Below are 14,603 nucleotides of genomic sequence, written 5' to 3'. Positions count from 1 at the left end.
ATGCCCAGCTGATTTTCTTATGAAGATCTCTGGAAATGTACACACTCCATTAGCACCATCTATGTAGGTTGGGTGGCAACTTCACCCATCTAGAAGGAGTCACATGTTTGGCAAATCATAGAACATAGAATAATAGAGTTAGAAGGGACCTCAGAGGTCTCCTGGTCCAATCCTGGCTTGAGCAGGATACCCTATTCCATTCCAGATAAATGGTTGTCCAGTCTCTTTTTGAAAGCCTTCATTGATGGACTACCCACAATTTCAGAAGGAAAGTTGTTTGCTCTCAATGTTAGGAAATTTTTCCTTAGTTCTAGAATGCTTCTCTCCCTGGTTAGTTTCCATCCATTGTTTCTTGACGTGCCTATTGGTGTTTTGGAAAATAATTTGACCTCCTTGTCACACTTGAAATGCCACCAGAGAATTAATTGCCAGACGCAGGGCAAGGCCAAACTCAACACAGAGTCAAACAGAACTTTTCAAAGCTTGAACTGACCAGACAAACTAATTGCTTCCTGCAAAAGCTTCTGTCTCGTTTGCTCCTCTTTGATGTCCTATAGGAGGGGCCAATCATCTCCGAGGTGGGGTCTTACTCCTGAGTCGACCGTGCTTTCTCAATTGTTCTTGTCTTTTGGTAGCCCTGTGCATGTGCAGGCTGGGGACTGGCTCCAGAAGCTCCCCTGCCTCACTACTGTCTGAGTCTAAAGGCAGCTGATGACTGCCAGCTTGCCCTGGCCCCATCTCTGCCTCCGATGCAGAGCTCTCATCTGAACCCTCCTCAGCCTTCAAGACTTGCCCATGTTCCTCCCCAATCGCCTCGCTACTGTCTGACTCTGCTGCAGCTCCGTCGGCCGCCGCCGGGCCACAACAGGTTGTCCCAAAGGTGCTTTTTCAGGAGGCAACTGGACTTTCTGATTTTCTTTTGAAGATGTTTCACTTCTCATCCTAGAAATTTCTTGAGAGCTGAAGAAGCTTCTTGGATGAGAAGTGAAACGTCTTCAAAAGAAAAATCAGGAAGTCCAGTTGCCTCCTGAAAAAGCACCTCTGGGTCAAAGAAGAAATGCAAGATTGGAAGATGTGGAAAGAAGTGGGCCATAAAATCATCAAGAGTCAGACACAACTGAATAGTTCACATCATAATCATTATCATCATCAGTATCTTCGTCATCCATGAGATACATCCTGGACCTTCTTCTTGGGCCAAAGTCTTTCTGATCCACTTTCTGTTGGACAACATAGAATGCTTTTCTGATTTTTTTCCCAAGAGGTTCATCATTCTTACTTGATGGCATGGCCATCATATGGAAAACCATATGGAAGTGGCATATGAAGTGTACACAAAGACAGGCAGATAGTGAAGAATTGTCTTTTGTTGCTTTGCCAACATGGCTGCCTCCTTTGGAAGCTCTATCAGCTAGAAGAAAGTTTAGTGCTTGCACTGCACATCAAGAGAGGCCACTTCTGAATGATTGAAACTGCTGTGGAAGGATTCAAAGTGAAAAGAAATGCCTTAACACTCCATAACAAATGTTGTTGGTCACCCAAGTCAGTTTCAAACACAGATTCCTAGGAAGAAAAGAATCAACCAAGCTTCCAGCCTTATTACACATATGTAGAGGCTGCAGCAATACCAGAAACTAAGTAGAATTGGATCAATTTCTAAAGGCCCTTTATATCTCTGCCCTCTGGCCACTTGCACGCTTGATATTTAGTTATGAAAAACATGAAGGCCAAAATGAATCCGCAAATTGTCACAGTGAGGCCGAACATAAATTATTTATGTCTGGTTGCCAGTGCTGAAGTCTGAAAATCCTGCAACCTGTTCGTTTCTTTGTTTGAAAAAGCTTGCAATAGATGACTGTTGTGCAAATGCCACAATTATCAGAACAATCTGACCTTTTTAGACAACATAAGAAAGACACTTCATAAACCTACAGCCACACTCTGCCAGGAATTATCCAGAAGCAAAGACAAGATACAGAAGGATGAAAGAAACAATGCAATTTACAAAATCAGCTGTAACCATTGCAACCAATTCTATGTGGGACAAACATCGCATCAGTTGAAAACCAAGATCCATGAATACCAGCTGTCAATCAAATGCCATGTTCCCAAATCCTTAATCGTTACCCACACTGACACCGAACAACACCAATTGGATTGAAGCAATACAAGAATCCTCAGCCACGCTACCACCTGCCATGCATGCGAGTTTATCGAAGGCTCCGGAGGCCTTTCTGGCCTTCTGGAACTTCTGGGAGGCCCATTTTTCACCCTCCCTGAGCCTCCAAATGGGGTCTGCATTTACCTGGCATCCAAAATGGCCCATGTGGAGACTTCTGGGGAGGGAGGGGAGGGGTGGGCAGGGCCAGCCAGGGTTGGGATTTGGTGGTTCTCCAAACTGGCCATAATGTTAGCTATGAGTTCCCCCGAACCCAGGCGAACCCCTAGCAGCCCACCCCTGCAACTGGTACTCCACCTCCCAATGACCCTCACCTGATGTGACCTGCCCATCTCCAGACCCATCAGAGGACTCAACACAAGACTCTCACCTGATGTGATCCTCCCATCACAAGACTACTGACCTCACAAAGCCCTTATAAACAGAACACCAATGCTGACATTCCCTAAATTCTGCTGGAGATGTTGCCTAGCCTGGTGAGGAAACATTCGGAAGCCAACCACAAGCTCAACTTCCACCCACATCCCACACCCGAGCTATACAGATATTCACCACTATTGTAAGAAAACCTGGGTCTGGCCCTGACAGAAGTCAAGTGGCTACAAGGAGGCCATGCCTCTCTCGTTTGATGCTGGCATTCATGCTGCGAATTAAAAGCAATCTAAAATAACTGGAGCTGCAGTTGATGAAATATCGCTGGAATCAGCTTATTGCAAGCAGACTGATTTATCATTGTTTTTAGCTACTATGGCACCCCTGACAAATCCTAATTGCCAGCCATCTTCTTCGCCTCCAGAAATTGATTCCCTTTTTCAGAAAGCCTATTGCAAGCCCAACCGGATATCACATCTCGGAGATATACCTCTCATTAGACAAAGTTGCAACCCTCAGCCAAACATGCAGCATTCAGGTAGCTTTCCATCATTCGATTCTATGGCAGATTAACTGCTAATTTAATTAGTGTTTAACTAAAATGTGGCTTTAGGAATCTCTGGAAAAAATAAAGGATTTCTACACTTGATAGAGTTTCCTGATAAAAGCTTCCGCTTGCATAACGTGGTGTTTCCCCTCCAGTCACCTCTGCAGCTATGGATGTCCTTCTCCTAGATTCACATTAAAAATGGTTGATTATTGTCTTTTGTAGTACTTGCTAGGACAGGCTTGCCTTTTTTGATGAGGAGGAGGAAAGAAGAGGAGGAGAAGCTACTTACTATAGTAGCAACAGAAATAGTATTTAGACTTATATATCACTTCATAGTCTTTACAGCACCAAGAGGTTTACAGAGTCAGTCTCTTGCCCCCAACAATCTGAGTCCTCATTTTACCCACCTCGGAAAGACAGAAGGCTGAGTCAACCTTGAGCCAGTCAAGACTGAGCTCCTGGCAGTGGGCAGAGTCAGCTCTTAGTAGTGGACCAATCTCAAATGTATATCACAAGTCTGCCAGAATCCAGCCAGACATCTGTAAACTTTTACTTCCTTTACCAGTGTTCTAGGGCACCAGGCCACTGGTTCCACCTGAGGCAAGCAGCTAAGTGTCTACCACATGTTTGATTGAAAAGAGGTCCCCTTCCCCCTTTCCCAGCCTTCACTTCTCCCCCCTTAGACAGGTTCATCAGGCTCATTGTAAGTAGGTGTGTTTTCAGTCTAAACCCAACCCTGGAAAAACAATGATAGGTTTTAATTTTAAACCCCCACAACAAAGGGAGAACTTAGGGTATAAGAAGTTTACATAAGTTACAGGTACTCCACGTACCAGCTAGCATTCATTACTTAGGAACCAGACAGGTAAATGAAGAAACAGAGAGATGGAAAAGGCCAATAAACTCAAAACCACACAACTGAGCCAAGCAGCAGTGAAAATAAATAAATGCATTGTTCTGTCATGTCAACTTTATCCTTCTGGTTCCAATTCTCCCAGGCTATTTGGCCAAAGGCTCTTAGTTACAGATCTCGTCATAAAATATGCTGGGTTGTTTTTTTTAACTTCTCCTTGCTCGTTGTTCTCCAACTGCATTATTTAGTATTGTTATTTTCAGCAGGGATCATTTATGAACACCTGCAAAATTATCCAGTTAGTTCTTTTGAAACTTTGAGAGTTTGAGTTCCTGGGTATTTTGAAGGAGGTGGCTTTGAGCCCATTTGCCTTCCTGAGAATCCAATTTCTGCCTGTGAATACAGACCCCAGTTTAGATGAATAGCTCACACATGTATAAATTATGACCCTTGCAGGTGAAGTACCTGTAAGTAGATTCCTGATAAGAATCAAATTATTCTTAGGAGTATTTGCCCCCCCCCTTCCCAAATGCTGCATTTCACGTAATGGCATGCTATTCATAATGAAGAATGGATTTCAGAATAAAGAACCAGTGGATGTGAGGCTGAGAGACCATTATACATACCCTGCCTTCTAAACACAGAAAAAGCACAGGGAAAGAGCTGTATGGCCATATGAGCAACTTGCTCCTGAGATTTTCTGAAGGTTGGAATAATCAGGCAAAGGATGGGTCTTATCCACCAGTTTTCTTTTTTATATATATATATATATATATATATATATATATATATATATATATATATATATATATATATATATATATATATACATTTTATTAATTTTACAATTAAAACAAACCAACAACACATACCCAAATGAAAGAAAAGAAAGAAAAAGAAGAAAAAAGAAAGAAAGGAAAATAGACAGAAAGAATAGAAAGCAATTAAAAACATTCTCATCTTCCACAGTTTATAAGATCTCTTTTTCCCCCCCATAACCCTTAGTTTATGCCATATACACACACCTAATCTTTACATATGTCTATATATCACTGCTATAGATTTATCCTAACCTCTTCACCTTATAGTGTAAAATCTATCTTTGGTCAATCCAATTGTACCAACAGTTCCAGCTATCACAGTATATTGAGGTATCTTTGTTTTTTAGTGCCAAAGTTAGTTTGTCCATTTCTGCACAACTTGAGATTTTTTGGATGATCATTTCGTCTGATGGCGCCTGAGAGTGCTTCCAACATTGGGTGAAGGCTAATCTGACCGCTGTTAAGATGTGTATTGTTATGTATTTTGCTTTTTTGGAAATTTGTTTGTCAAAGATCCCTAACAAGAAGGACTCTGGTTTGTATTCTATCTGCTCTTTTGTCATTTCTTCCAGCCAAATTTTGATTTTCTCCCAATAACTTTGGGCTTCTATACATGACCACCACATATGGAAAAGGGTTCCTTTTTTTTTTTTTTGCATTTCCAGCAAATTGGATTTTTTTTTTTTTGTCCACCAGTTTTCAAAGCAGACCAGCAAGGATGCAGGCAGGATGTCATCTGTTCTGAGTAAGTGGGCCTGACCAGTTTGAGATGGGCGATTGAGAAATCAGACATGAACAGAAGGCCTGGTAGAAACCTTAGAGGTCAACCTCAATTTGTTCTCCATTATGACATTTGCCTTGCAAGATTCGTTTTTCCTTGCCATGTACATGTATACACCTGAACTAGACTGTGTTGTTTCTTTGTGTCATATAATATATGTGGGTAGATGTATAATTTTATATTTATCCATTTATTTATTTATTTAGTGTAAATTGGAGGTGGTCACCCTTTAAGACCTGTATACAATGAAGTTTCATTTTAATGTATGCCGATTAGTTTACATTCAAAGTGACAATAAAGTTATCTATCTATCATCTATCCATCTATCATCTATTCATCTATCATCTATCTATCATCTATCTATCTATCTCTATCTATCTATCTATCTATCTATCTATCTATCTATCTATCTATCTATCTCTATCTCTCTCTTATATATCTATATATAACTATCTATATCTATCCATCTATCTATCAATCATCTATCTATCATCTATCTCTATCTATCTATCATCTATCCATCTATCATCTATCTATCCATCTATCTATCAATCATCTATCTATCAATCATCTATCTATCTCTATCTATCTATCTCTATGTCTCTATTATCTATCTATCTCTAACTATCTATCTCTATCTATCTATCTATCTCTATCTATCCATCTCTATCTATTTATCATCCATCTATCTATCTATCTATCTATCTATCTATCTATCTATCTATCTATCTATCTATCTATCTATCTTACAGCCACAACTGAGCCTAAAATTTTTGTTGCTAATGGCTTCCCCATGGACCGCTTGTCAGAAACTCACAAAAGGAGATCACATGACCCCATAACACTACAGCTGTCATAAATACCAACTAGTTGCCAAGTGTCTAATCATGTGACCATAGGGATGCTGCAATGATTGTAAAGGTGAAAAATGGCCATAAGTCACTTTTTCCAGTGCTGTTGTAACTTTGAAAGGTCACAAAACAAATGGTTGTAAATTGAGACAGGCATAGGATAACTCTCACTACTGGTTTGTACTGGGATCCACAAGCCGTGGATTTCAGAATGCTAAACAGTTACTGGCATTGATTGTACCAGTTGAGGCTTAACCATGACATTCAGGACCTTGGACAGTTCCAAATATTGGATATATTGTTCTCCACTGTTAGTCATGGTGCAAATTACTTCTTTTACTAAGCGATTTTTCTTGTTATCCCCAGTAATATTATTAGGTTTTATTCTGCCTCATGCTAAGCCATCGTGATATTGCAAGCTCCGAGAATTTCCTGAATAGTCACATGCAAGATTTAAATGGTGTATCAGGGGCGAGAGGTACTTCACTGAGGCTTTCAGTAGTAATTGTTGTGAATTATAACTCACAGACTAATAAGTACTGATTTTATGAACATTGGTGAGAATAGGATGCATGCTAATCATTGCACACCCAACTAACAAGGCCTCAAGGGAATTGGAGTCATTGAGGAGTTGCAATAAATTCTCCCCAATGTGCCTTTTCAAAGACCAATATCTTGGAAAGTCAACAATTCACCAATGTCTCATACACTCACTTTCTCAGACCTGCTCAATACATTCCAATGCATAGAGTTGCTGATTACAGTGGTACCGCCATACTCAACTTCTTTGCAATTCATCAAATTTGATACTCAGTGCATTTTGACACAAAATGTACCCCTTATTCATCTATGGAGAATATTATAGTCTACCCACATTTACTAGATGATACTGCATTTTCCCTTAATACCAAAAGCTTGTGTTGGTTGCTCATTGCCATTGCTAAGTCCACTAAATTATATTGTCCGGAGTCTTTGCATGCCATTTCCGTATATATCTATATATATAAAAGTGAAACACCACTCACACATCATCACAAAATCTCCAGAACCGTAAAGCCTACAAACTTGAAATTTGGCACATATGTTCCTCTTGGCTTCTAGGTGCTCACAAAGAAAGGATTTTTTGAAATGATCATCAGAGCATTTAGAGTATTTCCTATATTATTATTATCATATAACACGCTCTGATGCTAAGGAGCTCTACTCCCCCTCCCCACCTGAAAAGAAATCTCTTCCAAATGCAAAACACAAGCAGAGGAGAGGAGATTCAGTTTTACTTTCACAGCACCAAGCAGATTTAGTACAGAACAGTTGAGCTAAGCCACGCCCAGGCTCCTTGCTTTCTCGTTCTTGCTCATACAGCAAATGCTGTTTCAGCTTCCAAACAGCCCTCAACTCTGTCACACTCTGATAGGACAATAGCCAGATAAATACCAATGGATACTGGTAGGCAGAGGCAGAATTTTTTCCCCTTATTTTCCTCCCAAAAAACTAAGCCCGATCACATAGTTTTGTAATGAAGCACGGGTATAGAGCTAGTATTCATATGGAATCGATTACATTTTCACATATATTTCTTGCTTTCTACCTAATAAGTGCAATGTTTATATCTTATAGAACCCCTGATCAGTTATAACTGCAGGGTGCTACATAATTAAAGACCAAGAGGTCTTTGTCAGAAGTATACATAGCTTAGAATTTATGTCCTATTTTAATGTCCTTGGAAGTTGTTGAGGAGCTGGGTATGTGCTCTGCAACACGTATCTCTTTTCTGTTGCAATTGTGAAAAAGGGAGGAAGGCAGCTTGCATGCTTGCTAGAATAAAAATAAAAATAAAGCAGTGGCAGGAGGGCCTGTGATGAAGGATCTTCTGTGCCATTTTTGTTGCCTCTCACCCTTGCATCTGAGAAAGACAGACATCTCTTCTCCCTGTGTTATTTCTAAGTATTTAGTGGTGGTGTATTACATTCCAGTATATTGTGTACTTTTTCTGTACCTCTCTGATCAAACCACCTATATAAGTTTTATGTAATCCTGCAAGGCAGAGAGTGGCCTGGCATAGATGCAACACATTCAATGTACTGTAGCCTGCTAGTTTTGCTAAATAAAATGATCGTTTAGAACCTCTAAAGCCATTTGAAACTAGCATTTTGCTCCCAACAATGGGAATTTCAAAACATGCTGCCAATCACACAACTATTAATTTAAAGAAAGATGCAATTTTTTTACCCTGTCAAAACCCAGCCAGATGCTGCACCATTCCACAAAATTATTTCCTAAAACCTGCAATTCTCTTAGCATCAGTAAAATCACTCTTTTTCATCCTGTTCTGCCCTTCAAGATCAGATTTTTAAGTATATTTTAATCATTATATAATTGATGACAGCAGTTGATTAACAAAACTGCTCTGTTAACAAAAAATGGAAGTCACGGCTAATTACTGGCATAATCAGAGTATTACTTGAATTCTATAATTTTGACACAAGCTATGTTGATGAGCAATTGAGTGATGTGGCCCAAAGCCAACAGTTCCATTCGATAATTTTTGAACAATTGTTTTGAGTAGTTATTTAATTTCAGATACATGTTGGACCATGTAGCTGTTATTTTCTATCATAGAAGAATGTTCTCCAGAGCCCAGGTAGGGTTACTCTTGGTGTTAAAGTCAAAAGGAGAGGGAGAAGCTGAAAGTAATCCATGATGGTTAAGCAGTGCTTGTATGAATGAAGTCAACTAACCAAGGAAAGTAGCTTCCAAAATCAAAATCAAACTTGTGAACTGTTGCCAAGTCAACTGAAAATCATGTATTGTCTCCAAGTCAAATGAAGAGACATGTCTCAAAGATCTCAAATAGATTGGCCCAGATAATGTGACTCAGCTTAGAGCATGTAGGTCAAGCAGAGGATAGAGTAAAAGGAGGGCAATTCAAGGAATCACATGGATGGAAATATGAAGGGGATTTACTGGTATGTTCCTTGAAAAACAATCCTCTGGATTTGCCACTGGACATAAAATATTGCTTCGCCACTTTTATCTCTTACAGGAGACAAATACCTTCTGTGTCCAATCACACTTGGCCAAATAAAGCCTATTCTATTCTATTCTATTCTATTCTATTCTATTCTATTCTATTCTATTCTATTCCATTATATTCTATTCCATTCATATTCCATTCTATTCTATATTCTATTCTGCATTCTCTTCTCTTCTCTTCTCTTCTCTTCTCTTCTCTTCTCTTCTCTTCTCTGCATCCCATCCCATCCTATCTCATCTCATCCCATCCCATCCTATCCTATCCTATTCCATTCGATTCCATATGAGACCCAACTGGATGAATCTAAATATCTAACTGGTTGCTACTTCAACCTATAAGCTGGAGGAAACACTGAGACTGACATTGTGATTTTTTTTTCTCTTAATCATTTAGAGGCTGCCTAAATGATGAGAAAAATATTCTGGCACATTTCCATCTCCCATGAAATGGAAACTCAACAAAATTTAAGTCAGCTATGTAGAATCTACTTTCCACCCATGACTGAATCAAAACATGGTTTCAGGTCATAGAGAATAAATAAATTAACATGACTGAGCGGGTCCAGAGGTATTTCTCAAGCAGAGTGCTCCACTCCTCTACTCACACTAGAATTCCCTATGGCTCCAGGCTCGAAATTTTGGACATGGACAATCTGGAACTGTGCCGGCTGCAATCTGATCTAAGCATAGTTCACAAAATTGTTTTCTATAACATCTTGCCTATCAATGCAATCAATCACAATAACACACAGGCAAACAACCGATACAAATTCAAGGTAAACCACTCCAAATTCGATTGCAGAAAATACAACTTGAGCCACAGAGTGGTCAATGCCTGGAACTCAGTACCTGACTCCGTTGTTAACAGCTTCAAACCCCAAACCTTTATCCTCAAACTGTCTACCATGGACCTCACCGCATTCCTAAGAGGTCCTTAAAGGGGTGTGCATAAGCGCACCAGCGTGCCTACCATCCCTGTCTTACTGTCCCCATTTATCTGTATTTACTCCCTTTGTTCATGTTTATGTTCATACTTATACTTGCTATCTTGTACATGTTTGGGAAATAAAGAAATAAATCAAAACACACACACACACACACACCGAGAGACCACTCTGAGCACAAAAGAATCAGTGGTAAATGAGGCTGACCTTTCTTCTCTCGTCTGGTTTTGTCTCCCTTCAATTACAGAAGCAAGATCGCCCTTCCTTGAAGACCATCATCAAGGGTTTTGTTCAAGGAGCTCTCTTGGCTGTAATTTGGCCAAAAACTAACTAGGAAAAGACCTTTATCATAGTAGCTCTTTACTTCCTGAGTCTTCTTCTTGAAGATTTCCCCAATTATGTCCAGCACAAATATTTCAGTGCCAGGAGAAACCGTATTATCCCAGGCCTTTTGGTCTTCTTCTACAGGTAATCCTGGAATTACAACCTCAATGGAGCCCAACATTTTCTATTGCTAAATGAAACAGTTGTTAAGTGAGTTTTGCTCAATTTTGAGACATTTTTTGCCACAGTTGTTAAGTGAATCACCGCAGTTAGTAACATGGTTGTTAAGTGAATCTGGGTTCCTCATTGATGTTGGTTGTCGGAAGATATTCACGTAACCCGTGGATGCTGCAATCATCAAAAGCATGAGTCAGTTGCCAAGCATCTGAATTTTGATCACGTGATCAATTTTGATGATGGGAGTGCTGCAACCATCATGCTGAAAAATGGTCATAAGTCATTTTTTTCACTACCATTGTAACTTTGAACGGTCACTAAATGAACTGTTGTAAGTTGAGCACTACCTGTAGCTGGGTTGTTTTTTTTAAGAGCTTTAATTTTGGCTCTTCTTAAATAATATGTGTTTTAATGTGGTTACTCTCAAATCAGTTTCTATATTAGCATTCCAGAAAACCTCCACTCCGACCAATAACTCCAAGACAGACATCCCCTCCAAAGTTCTGTTTTATTTGAGTAGTAAACTGGCACATCTGGGAAATCCCAAATCTGAAATGCTCTGTCTTCTTTATCAGCAGGAGCAGAGGGGGAAAGGAAGTTTGCATTAATACCGCATTAAATATCCATTATAATGTGCCGTGCCGAACTTCTAGCAGCTTAAACATAATGTGAGCTATTTAAGAACTTTCATGTTCTTCTGCCACATTGCTCAGGCCTGTCATGCAGCACAGATTGCATAACAAGGTTATTTGTTGGAGGTGTGAATTGTTCCCTTTTTAAGTGCACCCTTTAAAAGGGAATAAAAAATTTCCCAGTGAAGTAAAAACACCGTATCGTTAAGCCCAAAGGGATGACTCGAGATTAAGTAGGGACACTGGGGAAAAAAAGTATCCAACCTAGAACAACCTCAATTTCCAAGCCCTTTAAAGTAGAAAATGTCTGAGCAGTCCCTGTTACTCTCTGAGTTTGGTAGGTTTTTGCAGAAATTTCATTACCTAAACTTGGTAACATCATCAGTGCTAGAAGGAAGTAGAGTTTATGGAGGAGGAGGAAGAGGAGGAGGAGGAGGACTATGAAGTCCTTGGCGCTTTCTGAGCTCAGTTGATTTCTTGCAGACATCTCATTACCCAACTAGATAATATCATCAGTACTAGAAGGGAATGAGGTTTGCAGAAAGAAGGAGGGAGAGGAGAAGGGGGAAAAAGGAAGAGGAGGAGGACAAGGAAAAGGAGGGGGGAGGAAAAGGAGGAGGGGAAAGGAGGAGGAGGAGGAGGACTGTGGGGTCTTTTGTGCTCTCTGAGCTCCGTGGTTTTCTTGCAGACATTTCATTACCCAATTAGGTAACAACTTCAGTGCTAAAAAGGAGTGGGGTTTTCTCTCAGTTTGTATTCCAAGGCAGCGGCACCAGTGCCAGAGACCAGTTCCATGGAAGGAGGTTTTTTCATGGACTGGGGGTGTATGCTTTTCACACTCTGCCTGGATCCTGCACATTCACAGATGGGGCTTCACTCCCTTGCAAAGCCCAGTTTTGGGTGAGCTGTGGACTTCTGCCAGTCCGTGGCCCAGGGGTTGAGTCTCCCTGTTCTAAGGCCTTGTCCTTCCAGTGGATTGAAAGCCAAAAGCCAAAAAGGAAAACCAAAAAGGGAACAAAAGGACCAAACTCCCCACCCCCACCAGCGATTCAACACTCAGATGAACAGAGATTAACACTGTTAACATCAGACCAACAATCAAGAAATAAGCAATGCCTCAATCAAGGAATGAGCTAACGATAATCAGCCCAACCCAAAAATCTCCAAGATGATGCCCAGTAACAGGGTCACTAGAATAACAGGCAGGGAATAAATGAATGAACAAATGAATGAATGAACGGATGAATGAATGAATGAATGAATGAATGAATGAATGAACGGATGAACGGATGAATGTCAACTCATAAAATATTTCTATGGTCGTTTTAGAGTTGCCAACAGAAAGAGAAGGGGGAAAGGGGTTTGAAAGAGCAGTGTTAACTCCCAATAAATCCTTTGAGGTGTTGGAAGTTTGGCTCGAGACTTATGATTTAATTGGGGTAACTGCCGGAATCCTGACAGAATGAATGAATGAATCAACCAACCAACCAGTCAGTCAGCCAGTCAACCAGTCAATAAATAAATCAGTAAATATCATCTCCCTCCTTTGTACCCATTGAATTCATGGGCAACTGTCTAAGTAGACGAATATTTAGACTGTACACAACTTTGCACACAGTAAGGGAATGATCTATGGACAAGAGGGAAACCCAAAACAGCCCATCTTACTCTGTTGGAACCTCCTCGTCCTCTTCGGGCTAAGCTTTCCTTCTTGGCGTCCCTGCTCTCTTTCTTCCCATCGCCTGACCTGCTCTTCCCTCATCTTGTAGAAGAGGATGTGTTTCTGCTCTTCGTTCAGCTCCGCCAAAAGCTCAGGATCAATGTAGAGATCTAGCAAAATTTGCTGCAGCATGGCCAGGCTGGGAGACCAAGCTGCCAGAAGAGGTAGAGCTTTCCAAAAGCAAGGAGAAGGGAAGGAAGGAGGCTCAGCTCAAAAGTCACTTGAGGTCCATCCAAGCCCACCAGATGAAGACCCGAAACTATTTTTCAGAACCGATGAAGGAAAAAACAAAACAGAACGAAGGGGGGGTTGATACTTCTGGTAAGCGATGTGGAGTTCCTCCCGGTCCACTGGCATTCCTTTGGAGATCCCAAAAACAACTCTTGAGGGCTTCCCCCATCAACAGATATGCCACAAGAAGGATGGAGCCAAGCCTATTGTATCAGCCCAAAAGACAGACAAGAAATGTGAGATGTTCGCTCTTGTTAGTTGCTGGAGGAGAAAATTCAGAATGTTTTTTAAAATCAGAATAGGGCACATAGTTCCTGCTCAGTGTGCAGAGTACAATACCAGGCATTGCTCTGAGTATACACCCTTCTGCTGCTATTTTTTTCTCTCTTTCTTTTTTCTTTTCAATTGGTGATGTCATGGGTAAAAGTAACAACTACACCAGCGGTATCCGTGTCATCTCAGGGAACCGATCTCCCCTTGAAAGTTAGGAACACCTGAATCCCTTCATCGCGGTAACCCATGCTACCACCTGCTCGCTCCGGGGTCATGTTTAGTTACTGTCAACAACACACACACAAAACACAAGTCACGGTGATTCAGCATCCCCTAATTAAAAAGGATTTCTCATCTTGCAAGAAGGAATGGAGAGAGGGGGGGAGGGAGAGGGAGAGGAAAGAGGGAGGGAGGCCGCCTTTCCAAATTCATAGGGCAGGTAATTAATATTAATTTAGCCTTTGGCAGCTTCTGAGTGCGCCAAGCCTTTTTTACCCATCAGTCTGTTTTCCATTGCAGGGGAAGAGAAAGAAACAAGATTGCTTTTTAAGCCAACTGTGACCTTTGGCTGCTTACTGGCATTCTCTCGGTCTTAATGCAATAATATTGATGGCCCTTTAGGATCTCTGTAGAAATAACTCAGATGCCACTGTTTATTGCCTGCAATGATCCCAAGGGGTCAAGCAGGGTAACGCACAAGTTCAGCTTCCCAAAGCCACAGGGAGTAGACAGCTTTCTAAAGGCCCCCCCCAGAACGGCATCAAATCAAAGAGAAATCCGCAGGGGGGAAATAGACCTACAAGGACTGACACCACCACCACCCCGTTTCATAGTCTGCATTTGGATCCCATCTGAAGATGGC

The 14,603-nt window shown here is 40.9% G+C and overlaps 1 protein-coding gene across 2 annotated transcripts in view; it reads right to left on the bottom strand.

Annotated features, from left to right (window-relative positions):
* The window catches only part of SH2D4B (SH2 domain containing 4B), a 70,325-nt gene extending 56,956 nt beyond the window's left edge, over positions 1 to 13,369 (bottom strand). The window contains exons 1-2 of one of the 2 annotated variants that reach the window (XM_087963955.1): positions 13,197 to 13,369; positions 7,587 to 7,591 (exon numbers count right to left, since the gene is read on the bottom strand). In XM_087963955.1, the coding sequence (XP_087820081.1) occupies positions 7,587 to 7,591; positions 13,197 to 13,369 (178 nt within the window). Of the gene's footprint in view, positions 1 to 7,586; positions 7,592 to 13,185 lie in introns of both variants that reach the window. The other variant, XM_087963954.1, reaches the window with a different exon arrangement.
* Positions 13,370 to 14,603: the final 1,234 nt, after the last annotated feature.

Source organism: Notechis scutatus, chromosome 4, assembly GCF_049901735.1.
Source record: "Notechis scutatus isolate UNSWTSFEM ecotype Mainland chromosome 4, rNotScu1.2, whole genome shotgun sequence".
Taxonomy (NCBI): domain Eukaryota; kingdom Metazoa; phylum Chordata; class Lepidosauria; order Squamata; family Elapidae; genus Notechis; species Notechis scutatus.
This window is presented reverse-complemented; position numbering and strand designations above follow the sequence as displayed.